This window comes from Drosophila kikkawai, chromosome X (genome assembly GCF_030179895.1).
Source record: "Drosophila kikkawai strain 14028-0561.14 chromosome X, DkikHiC1v2, whole genome shotgun sequence".
NCBI lineage: Eukaryota > Metazoa > Arthropoda > Insecta > Diptera > Drosophilidae > Drosophila > Drosophila kikkawai.
The window spans coordinates 22405712-22421355 of NC_091733.1; the positions used below are offsets into that span (position 1 = coordinate 22405712).

General features: G+C 41.2%; 1 protein-coding gene across 1 annotated transcript in view; it reads left to right on the forward strand.

The window, feature by feature from the left end:
- Window positions 1-15644, forward strand: part of eag (ether a go-go) — a 36868-nt gene that overhangs the window by 14232 nt on the left and 6992 nt on the right. The window contains exons 4-13 of the mRNA XM_070288572.1: window positions 467-517; window positions 3022-3153; window positions 3753-3859; window positions 6440-6536; window positions 6600-6724; window positions 6775-6946; window positions 7020-7175; window positions 8533-8732; window positions 11221-11473; window positions 11595-12010. Coding sequence (XP_070144673.1) covers window positions 467-517; window positions 3022-3153; window positions 3753-3859; window positions 6440-6536; window positions 6600-6724; window positions 6775-6946; window positions 7020-7175; window positions 8533-8732; window positions 11221-11473; window positions 11595-12010 — 1709 coding nt within the window. The remainder of the gene's footprint in view (window positions 1-466; window positions 518-3021; window positions 3154-3752; window positions 3860-6439; window positions 6537-6599; window positions 6725-6774; window positions 6947-7019; window positions 7176-8532; window positions 8733-11220; window positions 11474-11594; window positions 12011-15644) is intronic.

Sequence of the window (15644 nt, forward strand, 5' to 3'; positions counted from 1 at the left end):
TAGTTGCTTTTATGCTTGAGCTGTGCCCATCGTAAATTGTTCATTTCGTAGACTCCTTCTGACTCCTCTACGAACCCTTCATAATTCATAGCCCAAACTCTAGCACAGGTCCAAGTCCCTGACCCTTCCCTCTGTTCCTTTTCCTCTCCTGTTTGTTTACCCATTCCCCCCATTCCATCATCCCCTTTCCACGTAATGCCAACAAATTGGGGTGCGATGGCAGCCTGTCGGCATTTTGAGTATCTGCCCATCAATCAGAATCAAAATCAGAACCAAAACCAGGATCACAATCCTGGCACCTGTAATGCTAGAACCCTACAATCAAAGCCAAATCAAAGGGGAGTTTCGCCCCGAGAGTATTGCCAGAGTATCGCTAGAGTGTCACTAGAGTATTGCCAGAGTACCGCTAGAGTATCGCCTTTTTGGCCAGTTTATAAATTAACGCCTTCGAGTATCAATTTTCCAGATTTGCAATGTGGCTGCGCCCTCTCGCAGTTTGGCAAGGCACAAACCCAAGGTAATTGTGGTGTGAAGTAAGCTTTTCAGTAAAAAATAAGCAGATCAGCCAAGAATTAAGATCCTAGGAAGAGTTATTCAAGGATGAATCAGACCTCACAGTCCTTTTGAAATGAATTTTATCTTAGGAACCTCACAAATATATTTAGAAAACTTAAACAAAACTTGTGGCTATGAATTAAAAGACATGAAAAACAGATTATTCCTTGGCTGTAACCACAAATTTAGGATAATACCCGCCCACTCAAAATGCCAGAGTGAGAGAGAGAGAGAGAGAAACCGAGCTGGACATCTCAATTTAGAATCCTGGCAGCCTGCCCGCAGCAATATTCGTACTTCCTGTTGCATGTGTGGTCAGAGGATGAGAATTCCGGGAAATGGGGGAAATGGGAAATGGGAAAAGTGCATCATGGCATCGTGGCATCAGGGGGTGGTGCATTAAATAAGCATAAATCAATTGCAATATGAGAGTGAGGCAGGGTGAGGAAAAGCGAACAGCTGCGCTGGGCTGCGGCGCAACTCGATTGAAAATTGCACTTGGCCAGCGGTTGGAATTCACTTTGATTGGATTCCAGCCAAGGATGAAAATAGCGACCTCCGCTTGCTGAATTGAAAACAAAAGCCAAATCTTTGGGAAATTGTGCTGACAGGTAGCTAGCATCTCTCTACCGTGGATATTTAATAATAAATCTCTGCAATTTGAATCAATATTGAGATAAATACATATATATAGAACAGTGGGAGAAGCAACAATAACCGTGCACAAACAACAAACAATCAACCGGAAACGGAAGCAGCAAATTGTGCCTGTAATTAGTGCATAATTATGCCGTCAAATCCACAAACACACACTCCCAGGAAGGGAAAGAGAGTCCTTGACCCGTGAAAATTGAAATGCAATTAATACAGTCAAGTCACAGTTAAAGGCTCATATTACCCAGAGTGTTTGGCAATTAACGCCAGGTGATTGTTTACACAGCAAGGGAGTCATAATTGAAGGAGGCAATTGCCTCCTCTTGATTCTCTCTGTTGAGCCCCACAAAGCAGGCTATTTTATTATTATTTTAAAAACAAATACAAGAACTTCATAAGACACAAATCTTGAGCTCTTTCAGTCTACTCTTAGACACAGCTCGTTAGGGGACTTCAAACCAATAGAGAATAGTAGTTGTTGCCAATCAATTTTCTTTCCCTATTAGCCATATAATAAATGCAGTTTATCTACTTTTACCTACTTAATGTTAGTTCGACTTAAATGCCTCGATTTCCATGGCAAAACACTTTGATTGCCGCCGCCGCTGCCATCGGATACTCATTGAATTATTCATCCGGTCAGACAAAGGGAGATTCGAGAGTAAACAGCTTTGGCTGTTGCATACATATGGAGCGCACTGTATGCGCACATTCACACACATGCGTAATATACATCTGGCATTGTCTGGACCCAGCAGAATCCAGAAGCGGAGTATCCGAGCATCCAGCAGCCATTATCCAGCGTTCCATATCAATAATTGCAATCCAATGAAATGTTTGCTGCCCCCCTCTCTTTGCGCTTCTTATGTTTCTCCACCGAAAATAATATTTTAATCAAGGGGAATTAAAATTGTATTTTAAAAGCTAATACAGAAATGGCAAAAAACAATGAAAAATTCAACAGCAAGAAAAAAATATTCAGGTGGTAGGGTTTTAACTTAAAGGGTGTTATGACACGAAATTGCTGTACGGTCACATTTAATATTTGAACATTTATTTAAAACTATTTTTAAACTAAGAAGATCACTCGCCGTGTAGGTTTTTTTTTTTAAATAGAAAATAACAACACAAAGAAACATGTAGAAGCACCTGGAATTTTGGTTTTATGGCATTATTTTATTGTAAGGTCACATTTATTTTTGAATATTCATTAAAAACTATTTTAAAAGTAAGAGGTTTCCTGCGTTGTAGATTTTTAAATAATAATAAAATAATGACACAAGCAAAAACTTAAGAGTATCAGGAATTTCAGTTTCTAAAAGCTTTATTTGGGCTGTTCTAACATAACATTGTTGTATGGTCACACATTTTTTTATAATAAACGGAAATTTAAGGAATTTTTAATAATCATTGCTCATTAAAAGTGTTAAATGTTTGTTCTTACCACTAATAATAAAAATGTGAGAACAAATATTACAAATAATAAAAGCAGACAGGCAGTGTCATAACGCTATCAAGGATTTTACTTTCAGTAATTAACCTTTTATTTCAGGGAAATTTAAGAACATACATTTAAAACACTTCAGACATTTTTATAAAGGAAATTTCGTTAAGCCAAAAATAATATACTAGTCATATATCCTTACCCCTCGTTTCCTCAGTGTATATCCCTCGGTTGGTCGTGACCTGAATGCGAATGGGGATTATCTATCGTTTGTGCAGCTCACTCGACTGTGGAGCCCCCGTTATCTGGCGTTCTTACCTATATACACTCGTAATTGTTATTAATTCCGCTTCGTTTTTTCAACGCAGAAACCCCGCTATGGCTGCTGCTGCAGGTGGCCCCGATCCGCAACGAACGGGACCTGGTCGTCCTCTTCCTGCTGACCTTCCGGGACATAACGGCCCTGAAGCAACCCATCGACAGCGAGGACACCAAGGGAGGTAAGGGAGCTCAATCTATATTATGTTATTTTTTTCGTCTCATGGAGCACGGTTGTTAGGTTAAAAAAAATAATTGTTAAATAAAATAAAATCATTTTAAAAGATTTTTAAATATTTTTTATGCAAAAATCAAAGCAAATTTGGTTGAGTCCTGTCAGAACCGTGCTCTAAATGAATTTCTGCACCTGTAACCCTGTCTCTTGCCAACCTACTACACTTTCTCTTTCTCTTTTCCATGTCTACACACACACACACACACACAACCATTGCACACACACACACACACTCAATCGATACTCGCACACCTGTAAATATACGCTTCAACAAATTGAAAACCAACAAAAACTGACCGAAAACAAAATGAAACCAATTGAAATCGAAACCGAAACCGAAACCGAAACCAAAACCAACGCAATTCGATGTGCCAACAACATAAACACGCTGTATAAATAAATACCACTCATGTCTAATGTCTATATTCTATATATCTATATATCTGTATATCTTTGTTCTCCTGTCTTTATACACCTCTGTGTGTGTGTCTGTCCTGTGTGCGTGTTGCATCCTCGTAGCGGTTAATCTATTTTTGCCAGTTTTAGGTCTCTCGAAGTTCGCCAAGTTGGCACGATCGGTGACGCGGAGTCGCCAGTTCAGCGCCCATCTGCCCACGCTGAAGGATCCCACGAAGCAGTCCAACCTGGCGCATGTGAGTTTGATTTCTCCATCTACCTAGATATATATTGATATATATATATATATATATTTGCAGATGATGTCGCTGAGCGCGGATATCATGCCACAGTATCGGCAGGAAGCACCCAAAACGCCGCCACACATACTCCTGCATTATTGTGCATTTAAAGCAATTTGGGACTGGGTGATATTGTGTTTAACATTTTATACAGCCATCATGGTGAGTAGAAAGCTTGAATATTAATCCTTTTTGTTTATATTTACTATTTTTTTATGGCTCGTTTATATATTTATATACCTGCTGAGGCTGATTTATGCTGTGTAGCATTCATTTGCCTTTTTATTCTTGTCTGACAACGATTTGAACATATGTACTTTTTGACATGGCCTAGGATGTGGGTTGTGGGTTGGGATTATTTAGGGGCATCTGCCACCTGCCACCTGCCACATTCCCCTACCTATCTACCGCATCCAAATTGCCACAAAGCCGCATGCGACGCCTTTTCATAAGCCGATGTCGCTTGTCTGCTTGAATTGTGTCTATTTCCGTCAACAAGATGTTAACATTTTCGCTTAAATTGCGCTCAACATCTATGTATGGTATGTACATACATTCTCCTATCCTCCGCACACATGTGCGTTTCTAAAGGGGCTAAAGATTGGGGTTGCTCAGCGCCAGACCCAAACCCATCCCGACCCTACACAAAGTACTATGTCGTACGTACTATTTGCAGGCAAAAGTTGCACTTTCTTGTTCCAACAGTTTTCGTTTGCTTATTGTTTAATGACATTTTGCGGCATTTGTTTGTTGGTTTGTTGTTTGGTTTTTGGGTTTTTGTGGCTGTCGCAACAGCAACTTTGGGATAAATGTATGGCCAGCAACAAATCAAAACTTTGTCTGTCTCTGATCTCACTCTGGATAAAAATGCGAAGGAGATAGGTTATATTTGGAACCAGGTCAAAGGGTAATAAATGTCTGCCGGAAGTTAGTACGTTCATAGCAATCAACATCAGATGCCTGTGATTTATTATAATTAATTGGTGTTTTAAGATGTACCATATGCGATTTAAACTGTTATGTATATAAATTTGAAAAAAAATTAGTTTATAAATCCTTTTACGCAAGAGATGTTCAAACTAGAAATTTCTATCGATAGAAGTCCAATTATAAGTGGAAAATGTCGTAGTTTGAAATTAAAGACATCGATAAATAATCGACTTTTACGTTAAAATTTCAATATAATAATGATATATAGTACCATATATAATATTTATCAAACATTTTTTATTTAAAATTCGTTTAATTTATTTGTGTTTATTTAACGATTTTAAAAGTCTTTAAAACTTTATTTTTGATATTAATTTATATATCAGTAATCAGTACAGTGAAGGTATATCGATAAATCTTGTCTTAATTTAAATATAATCGACCAATTTTCATAAAAATGGTGTTTAATTTATTTATCTGCATAGAGATTACATTTTAAATATCTTTAAAGCTTGATTTTTAATATTGGTTTATCAGTCCAACTGCTATGAACTTAACGCAACGTTAAATAATCGATTTATATATCGAGCTTTGCAACAAATATCAATACAGTATTTGTATATCGATATATCTTAACAAAAAAGCTCATCTTAAAGGACTTACTCTAAACAATTTAAGATTTTAAAGAGCAAAGTTTTGGGCCATTTGTTTTCGAAAAGCATACGGCCTCCTGCCTCATCCACATACATATATCACTTTCACTTGGCCCAGGTTAAAGGTGCATGCCAAAGCCTCTAATTAGCCAAATACACCTTCGAATCGGATCGGAAAGGACTCGTTCACCCTCTCCGTCTCCGTCTCCGTCTCCGTCTCGGGCTCAAGTGGGGAATCCAGATAACGACCCTCTGTCAGACATTAATGTTGATTCGCAGCAGACAAAGCGACTGAGGAGCGGCTGAGCTGAGCCCGGAGCTGGGAGTGGTGGAACTGGGACTGGAGACAGACAAGTGCACACATTTACATGACCAAGTGGCTGCTCAGACATTGGCCCCCGCCCCAACCATCCTTTTGGTAGAGAGGACGGCTTATGTTTTATGTGCTCAAATTAATATGCTCAGTTGGGGGAGGTCCTGTCGAGGACGACGAGGACGAGAACAGAGACTGACAGCGCAGCATTCGTGGCTTGTAATCCAACCTCGGGCCGGGCCGGGCCGGGCTGGGGCCAAGACGAGCCATGTTAAGAGGCTTGTAACTGCCACTTGGGGCAACAGTTAAGACAACACAGCACACAGAATGAATGCGAATTTGTTGGGCGGGCAAGCCAACTGTTGCTGAACGCTTGGTAAATGGATGCCACCTGGAGCCGGGACGGGACTTAGGTGAGATTTTTGAATTTTCAAGAGAGAGAGAGAGGAAACTCAAGAATTTTTGGATAAACCGCATCAGGAAAAGTAATGATCTGACTGACAGTTGACTGCTGCCTTTAACTTGGGGGAGACATCTCGTATTACACATTCCAAAACTCGGAAAAATTAATTAAATTTAATATTAAATATTTAAATATTTAAAATAATAAGCTTATATCCTCTCCTATCTCTTTTGCAGGTGCCATACAATGTAGCGTTTAAAAATAAAACCTCAGAGGATGTTTCCCTGCTCGTGGTGGATTCGATAGTCGATGTTATATTCTTTATAGATATTGGTAAGGCAAATGCACACATATATTTACATGAGTGTATTAATATAATTATATTTCCACCATTAGTCTTAAACTTCCACACAACGTTCGTGGGTCCTGGCGGCGAGGTGGTCAGCGACCCCAAAGTGATCCGAATGAACTACCTGAAGTCGTGGTTCATCATTGACCTGCTTAGCTGCCTGCCGTATGACGTGTTCAACGCGTTCGATCGGGACGAGGATGGTATCGGGTCCCTGTTTAGTGCCCTCAAGGTCGTCCGCCTGCTTCGGCTGGGGCGTGTGGTGCGCAAGCTGGACCGCTACCTGGAATACGGTGCGGCCATGCTGATACTCCTGCTCTGCTTCTACATGCTGGTGGCCCACTGGCTGGCCTGCATTTGGTATTCGATAGGGCGCAGCGATGCCGACAATGGGGTGAGTTCGGTAGAAGAGATCCAGCAATGGTCTTCTAGAGCTAATCCCCACCGTTCCTCGTCTCTTCTTGCAGATTCAGTACAGCTGGCTGTGGAAGCTGGCCAATGTGACGCAATCTCCGTACTCGTACATATGGAGCAACGACACCGGGCCGGAATTGGTGAACGGGCCGTCACGGAAGAGCATGTACGTGACGGCCCTGTACTTTACCATGACGTGCATGACCTCGGTGAGTGTCCCATCAGGACGAATCCATACTTGTGATAATAATATTTGGAATATGTCTCTATCCTCTCGTCTCTTGTTCTATTTTTTTTGTATTTTTCTGCTTAATTTTCAACGATTTTTAATACAGGTGGGATTTGGCAATGTCGCCGCGGAGACAGACAACGAGAAGGTGTTCACCATCTGCATGATGATCATTGCAGGTGCTGTGTCCTTAACACGTTCCGTTGCCGCGTCAAAAGTCTCTTGATATTCCCGCACACGCGTCACGCTTTTCAAATTCCGGTTTCCGGTTTCCGATTCTCGACTCTTGATTTTATTGGATCTAGAACTCGATTCTCGATTTCGATTCCGATTTCATTTGAAAGCTAGGCCATCCGCTTGCGCAGCTAGAACTAATAAATCGCTCCAGTTATTTGGTGTAGAGCCTCATTTGACTCGTAGACCATGTCCATTTTGTCCATGTCCCCAGTAGAGCAGCTCACTCACACTCCTTCAGTCAATTATTGATTCGCAGCCAGAGTCTCAAGTCTCGTTATCTCTCCACCCTTCTTCTGCTCCGTCGCCATCTAGTTGCACAATTCGTCGCCATGTGTGAGTTGCATTGCTCTCTCTAATCCTCTCTACTCGTTGTCCGTAACTCGTTACTCGTATATACCGTATAACGTATATCGATAGCCGTAATTCGTTACTAGTTAACCATAACTCGTTATATGGAACTCGTTAACCGTAATTCGTTATAAGTAACTATTTCTCTCTCTCTCTCTCTCTCTCTCTCTGTACATACTATATAACTCGTTATTATCAGACGGGAGCATCTCACGTCCACTGCGCATGATCAGTGATCAAATTGTTTGAAAGGAGGTTTCCATAATCTCAAAGATCTCGCTGATCCTGCGCAGTGTCTTGCTCATGTCACTCGCCATACCGCTCCCGCTCCCGCTCCAACTCCTTATTCCCCATCCTCTGCCTCTTCTCTGTCTCTGTCCAACTGTGTGCTCGTCCAATCTGTGGCATTTATTACTGTTCTAGCCGCGCACCTGTGCGTCTCTTCTTCCACAGCGCGTAGCATCAGCGAATACTGATAACACACACCCTATAACTATCTCACTCACACATCACACGCACACTCTACGTACACACAGAGAGAGAACAGCTCGTATTTTCTCTCTGTGCCTTCACACATCTCTCAAGTGTTATCTAGCTGATCGTGTAAAGTTTGCTTTAAATGGATCCCCAACCGCTACGAACTCCAACTCTGTGTGCACTCGCCGCTTAATGCGTCTGTCTCATCACCGATATCTCTCTCTTTCTCTCTCTCTCTATGTGTGTATATTCAACCACCAATCAACCCAATATAGCCCTGCTGTATGCCACGATCTTTGGCCACGTGACCACCATTATCCAGCAGATGACCTCGGCTACGGCCAAGTACCACGACATGCTGAACAACGTGCGAGAGTTTATGAAGCTCCACGAGGTGCCGAAGGCTCTCAGCGAACGCGTAATGGACTATGTCGTATCCACCTGGGCCATGACCAAGGGTCTGGACACCGAGAAGGTAAGTTCGATCGGCGAGAATGAAACTTTCGTCTATTTGGGACTGCAAGGAGACGATAGCCCCCAGGGAGGGGCTAAATGGGAACCGCATTATGCCCTTTTTGTTGCCAGCCAGCTTCTAACTACCCGAATCGTACATTCAAGCATTATTTCAGACCGGGCTACAAGATTTTTTCATTCGAGCATTATTTGTTAGGAGAAAATTCATTATACCCAAAGTCGGTAGATGATGCTTCTGCCACGTGTATGTGCCTCATTCATTTAATGCTTTTGTATATATGGTAAACTAAAAATTAACTGGGATTGGGCTTCGATTTGTACATAATTATAGCGCTAGCTATTTGGTAAAGCTTGAATCACTTCAGTCTATCACTATCTCTAATGCACTCGGCATACGCACACATACATAACATACAAGTAAGAAACACTCGCTACTCGTCCTTTGCTTTTCCTTACACCCTACTTACTCTTCGTTATACTCTACACGTTACCAGTCATTCGTCCACCCATCACTCGTTACACGCTTTAAGGCATTTCGCTGCTTATAAGATACTCGTCTTTCGTTACTGGTCATTTGTCACTCGACTCACGCTTGCTAGTTATACAGCTAGACGACATACACAGACACACTCCACACACATCTCTAACTCCATACACCACACCAGAACAAAAACACCTGTACTATCTCTCTCCTTAATTCTCCGAAAAAAAAAAAATGGTCGCTGCTATCCCGCTTTGTTTTCGTATTATTTTGAAGCTGCTACTCGCATCCCTAGGCCTAAGATCTAGAACCCCCAAAGAAAGGTACCTTGGCAGGGAACCAAAATCCACCCATCCACAGATCAAGGACCAGGCCCACGGTCCGAGGTAAGCTGTGGGTGGCCCAGGAAAACAATAACTGATACTGATTACTGATTAAGTGCGGATTCATCACCTTAAGCTCTAACCTCTAACGAAACCATCTTTGACAGAACTCAGCTAACCGATGATCTATCTCTCCATTCTCTCCATGTGTCTGCCCGCGAGCGAGATCCGTGCCAAAACGAAAAGCGTCCGTCAAATTCATGCCTTTAGATGAACCTGAACCAAACGGCGCAGCGACCCCTGAAACCCCCAGAAAAGATTAGTTCCCAACACCCAACAAAAAAAAAAAAACAAAAAAACCCCAGGGGTCGCTTGCGCCTTGACCTTTGAATATACATGTATAAAAACCCCACGATGTTTGGTTCAAAAAGAAAACACAGAGAAACGGAGTTTGCAAACGGTTCAAGCCGTTTTGAAACTGACCTTTATACCTATTTCGTTGACTGTAGTTTGTGCCGCAATTAGAGTTCCCACATCCAACCCCCTGACCTAACTGAGACTCAAATCTGAAGGGGAAGAGTGCCAGGGATTCCCCGAAATTGGCACTCTGCACCCAGGAAAAAAAAACAAGCCCACACCCACACACAGACAAACACAGTCAGACACCCACACACAAGGAGAAACAGACTCACACATACACAGAGACACTCGATCAATGTTGTATGTGTATTAGTGTATGTGTGCCTGCGTGTGCGTGTCCCGTTAGCCACTAGAGCTGAAGAATTCCCCCCAGAGAATCTGAAAAAAAAATCAATCGGTGTAGATGGAAAGCCAAAAGTCAGAGTTCCAGCCAGTGAATTTTCATTAGAGTGTGATTCTATATCTGGGCTAGCAAGCTTGAAGAATTCTTCTGAAGAATCGTAAAAGTTTACTTTATGCTGAATCCAAATTAAAGGGGAATTCCCCCAGAAGAATTTTATTTACCTTAAAACCCAGAAGAATAATCTGGCTTGGAAACTGGTTGGTGTAAATGGAAAGCCTTAAGTCTGAGTTCCAGCCAGTGAATTTTCATTAGAGTGTGATTCTATATCTGGGCTAGCAAGCTTGAAGAATTCTTCTGAAGAATCTTATTAACTTTTAAGATTCTCTATACAGAATCCAAATTTAGGAAGTTTATTTTTAGAAGAATCAGAGCTAGCTTGGAAACCCAAAAGAATCAGATATAGCTTGAAAATCCAGTAGACCTATTTCAAGCTTGAAAACGCAGAAGAATCATAATCTGGTTTAGATGGAAAGCTAAAAGTCAGAGATCCAGCCAGTGAATCTTCATTAGAGTGTGATTCTGTATCTTCCGAAGAATCTTAAAAATTTCCTTTATACAGAATCCAAATTTAGGAATATTCCCCCAGAAGAATGACATCTAGCTTGAAACGCCAGAAGAATCATAATCTACTATAGAAACTGGTTGAAATAACTTCTTCTGCTCCTACCGTCCACTCTCTCTGTCTTCCCAGTAAAATCTCTGCGCGAAGAATCTGGGTGGAAAACCTCCGTGGTGGTGGTCCGCAAATATTTCAGTACACAGAAGGGACTTTAGAGGGTATCTCATTCGATTCGATTCGATACGATACGATACGATACGATTCGATTAGAACTGCCACTCGCAACTCGTTCACAATTCGCAGGTACTAAACTATTGTCCGAAAGATATGAAGGCTGACATATGTGTTCATCTAAATCGCAAAGTATTTAACGAGCATCCGGCATTTCGTCTGGCCTCGGATGGTTGTCTCCGGGCACTGGCGATGCACTTTATGATGTCCCATTCGGCGCCGGGGGATCTGCTCTATCACACCGGCGAGAGCATCGATAGCCTTTGCTTCATTGTCACCGGCAGCCTGGAGGTCATACAGGACGACGAGGTTGTGGCTATATTGGGTGAGTTATGTTTATCCATTGGTCCCGCATCGATTACTCCCAAAGTAAGGCAAATCATAAGGGGAATATGAACTATGTCTCCCTCTGGTATTTTATTATTGTTTTTTTTTTTTTTTCACAGGCAAGGGCGACGTCTTCGGCGATCAATTCTGGAAGGACTCGGCCGTCGGCCAGAGCGCGGCCAACGTGCGCGCCCTGACCTATTGTGATTTGCATGCCATCAAACGTGATAAATTGCTCGAAGTCCTCGATTTCTATTCGGCATTTGCGAATAGCTTTGCACGCAATCTGGTGCTCACCTACAATCTCAGACATCGACTGATTTTTCGCAAGGTGGCCGATGTGAAGCGCGAAAAAGAATTGGCCGAACGGCGTAAGAACGAGCCGCAATTGCCCCAGAATCAGGATCATCTTGTCCGGAAGATATTCTCCAAGTTCCGGCGAACGCCGCAGGTTCAGGCCGGTAGCAAGGAGATTGTCGGTGGATCGGGTCAAAGTGATGTCGAGAAGGGTGACGGCGAGGTGGAGCGTACCAAGGTGAGTCCACAAACTAAAATAATAGCCTCTCTGTCTGTCTCCCTCTCTGTGTGTCTCTCTCTATCTATCTATCTATGTATCTATCTCTCTGTTGCTGTGCATTTCGCTTTCCGTGTGTTATGTGTTCCATTTTCATGTGTTTCGCTGTTGTGTTTACTGTAGTTCTGTGTTCCCTGGGTTATATATTCTTTTGTCACTGCGTTTGTATGATGATTGGAGAGGGAATTTGGATGTCATTAAGGGTTAAGCTATATACATTTTTCTTTCAAAGAGTTATTATTGATCTGTGCCTTGAAATTGGGCTTTAACATGAAGTAGAGTCTATTTTATTTCAAGTAATGCAAAAACTAAATTACAATCCTCATTCATAGTCCTATTTCAAATGTTGAAATTATTTTCGGTGCTTTTAAATATCTCAAAAAAGAAAACAAAACGAAAACCTTGAGACTGAACTATGGATCTTTGAACTTTGAATATACTATTCGATATATTGAAATCCCATAAATATTGTCCTACAATCGCTTATGATTTCTTCATCTTTCGTTGCTGTGTGTGTGAGTGTTCCAATTTTCTGTTTCCGTTCCTGTACGTATAACTCTCATTGCCATTTGTTCACCGTTAACTGTACTAACTAACTGTTCTTTCGAAGCCTCAGCCTCACAATCCACCAAATTCACCGCAGCAGAAAAAAGAAAAGTGTACCGATATACCGATACCGATACCGATACCGATATATCCACCTGGGCACTTAAAACCTGGTGGCAACTGTTGTTACCTGTTACCTGTGTTAACTGTAACCGTATTTAGGCGTAGTTATACAAATATATTTGTACCATATTTAGATATATATTACTAATCGTAACGTTGTTGCCGTTGAACTGCTTTAAACTAATGTTCTTACCATCGCAGCGATTAACCGTATACCAAGTGACTTATGCTCGTTGTATGTCTTTCTTTGTCTTTGTCTTTCTTAAACATGCTTTCGCATAATTCTCGCATTGAACTCACCACTCTAATACGCCCACTCCCCATGCTGATTACACCATGAACACCACAAAACCCACCCTGACACCTGCTTGGCCTTGCCTTACACTCAACTGTACTTTTGTGTGTGAACTTAATTTGGTGTTTACGTGTTTTTAACTGCTTTCCTCTTTGCTTTCTGTGTTTTCTTTTCGTTTCTTTGTCATCTTTTTTGTACAAAATTTATTGCAAATCTGGCTTTGAATTGAACTTGAAATCAAAATCGTTTAAACAAAATTACTAACGGAAAATTCTGTATTATTTTTCCCCACACTCTCTCACATTGAAACCCCAAAATCCAATCCAAAACGTAATTCCCGTTCCGAAATAATTACGAAATGTATGGAAAATCTTTACCCTAATTCTTCCTTATATCCTTCCTGAAATTTACCTTAAAATTACCTTAAAAACTCCCTTGAAATTCCCTTCTATTCCTCAAATCTCCTTACACCTCCTGCGACTCTTCTCTCTCTCTCTATTTCTCTCTCTCTCTCTCTCTTTTGTCTTACCCAACTGTCTTGCGCTCGAACAACCTATTCCGCAAATGCTTGCTACAATTTTTGAAAAAAAAAAAAAAAAATCCCCGCAATAATAATGCTCGTTAAAAATACAAAAAAAAAAACAATCGCTAATCGTTAATTGAAAATCAACAATCAACAAAAACAACAACAAAAATTTGAAACAACATATACAAGAAGCTACCAGCAAAACTAACACTCACCGAGGACGCGCGCATCCTCGGCACCGCCAACGCATCCGCATCCGCGTCCGCCTCAGGGGCAGTGCCCTCGCCATCGCCATCCCCCTCGCCATCCTCGGGTCCACCATCTGCGCGGAGTACGCGGGCCAGCAAGTGGGGACGCCTCCTGGGCAGTTCAAGCGTCGATTCAGCTAGCGACACCAGCGCCAAGGTAGCCGTCTCGAGAAGTTTGAGCGCCCGCGAAAGCCTCCGAGAGAGCACCGCCCAAGCGCGGCAGAGTAGTACTTCGAGTAGCAATGGTGGACAAGGCAACAAAGTAATTATCGCTAGCCATTAAGCCTTGACTTGACCCCTGACCCAGGGTTTCAGGGATCTCAGAGTTCGAATGGAGAGTTGATCGATGATCAGGGATCTAGCCACTGGCATCTGGTATATGTCAGCTCCAGGAGCTGCCGTCTGGGATCACCGATCTGCGATCCATTTAGACACCATTACACAAGGACACGAAAGAAAAGCGTTGAAGAGAAGAATTCAACTTGATTTCTTTTTTAGTTGAAAGACACACCCAAAATACGTTTATACACCTGCCAATCGGAAGAAGATATTTTATTTTAAATATTATTTCAAATAGGAATAGATATCTGAATTAAATCGGAAATTATACTTGAATATATCGATTTATATAACAGAATGTATCGATATACAAGTTTCTAAAAATCAGTTATTGCTGAAAGTCCTTGGGGAATTATTTTAACCCTAAAATAATAGAGCGTCTTTTTTAAATTATAACTATTTTAAATACTCCAAAATTAAATTAAATATTAAAATGTCAGGCTTATAGACGTATTTTCTCACATATTAATCTGCAAAAAAAAAAAAAAACAAAAAAAACCTTAAACAAACATCCATGCAATTGATTGTTGAAGAAATTTGGAAATGCATGTTTGTTTCTGTGTCTCTCTTTGGGTTTCCATTTTAATGATAACTCTGTCTCTCTTCTTTCGTTTGGTTTTTTTTCACATATATTTTATTTTATAATTTTTCTTTATCTTGCTCTTCTCACTTCTAACGATAACAATATCGATTCCGAATGTGGCTCCGTTACTCGTTCGTTTTGCTATCATTTTATTCGATTTTCATTTCGTACTTCTATCTACCATGTTGACAATTGTGCAATCGAATTGAAAGCATTTACAATTAAGCAAAGTAAGTTTTACGAACAATTAGTTTGGTTTACCGCTATCTTAGTTGTCACACCACAAAACCAGTGTTATCGGACTTACTACCGATAGGCTAAGGGGCGGGCGATAAGATCGATATATTGCTTGCTAAAACCGAAAATGTAGTGCTAATCCACTCAATTATTTATGATAAATAACGCCATCGATGGACGCCCGCCTTTTGGCCAAAGACAAAACCTAGAGCTTACTGCCGTACCTTGCACTGCGCCCACTGAATAGTTAAGCCCACTGCCACGCCCCTTCTCCATACAACCGCCCCCCCTAGTTTATTTAGACAGCCACAATAATCCCGTCACCACCCAACCAAATCAATTGATATGTTTTCTATTCTTTATCGTTTATCGACCTATTCCCGTCACTTTCTCTTTGAAACTTCAACCACAACAACAACAACTCTTGCCTGCGTTCATCTACAACAACAACAACAAAAAATCAACAACCAACAACTTCAAAAAAAAACTTGATAAATCAATTAAATAATTAATCGACGAATTGGAATCAAAACCAAATGCACTTCAACTCAAAATTAACTTAAAAAATCAACAACAAATTGGAATAAAAAACAAACTCAAAATGCACTGCATCTGCCACCTGCAACCTACAAATGCTGCAACCTGCAATGAATGCTTCAACAATCGATATAAAAAAAAAAACCAAAACCAACCCAAAA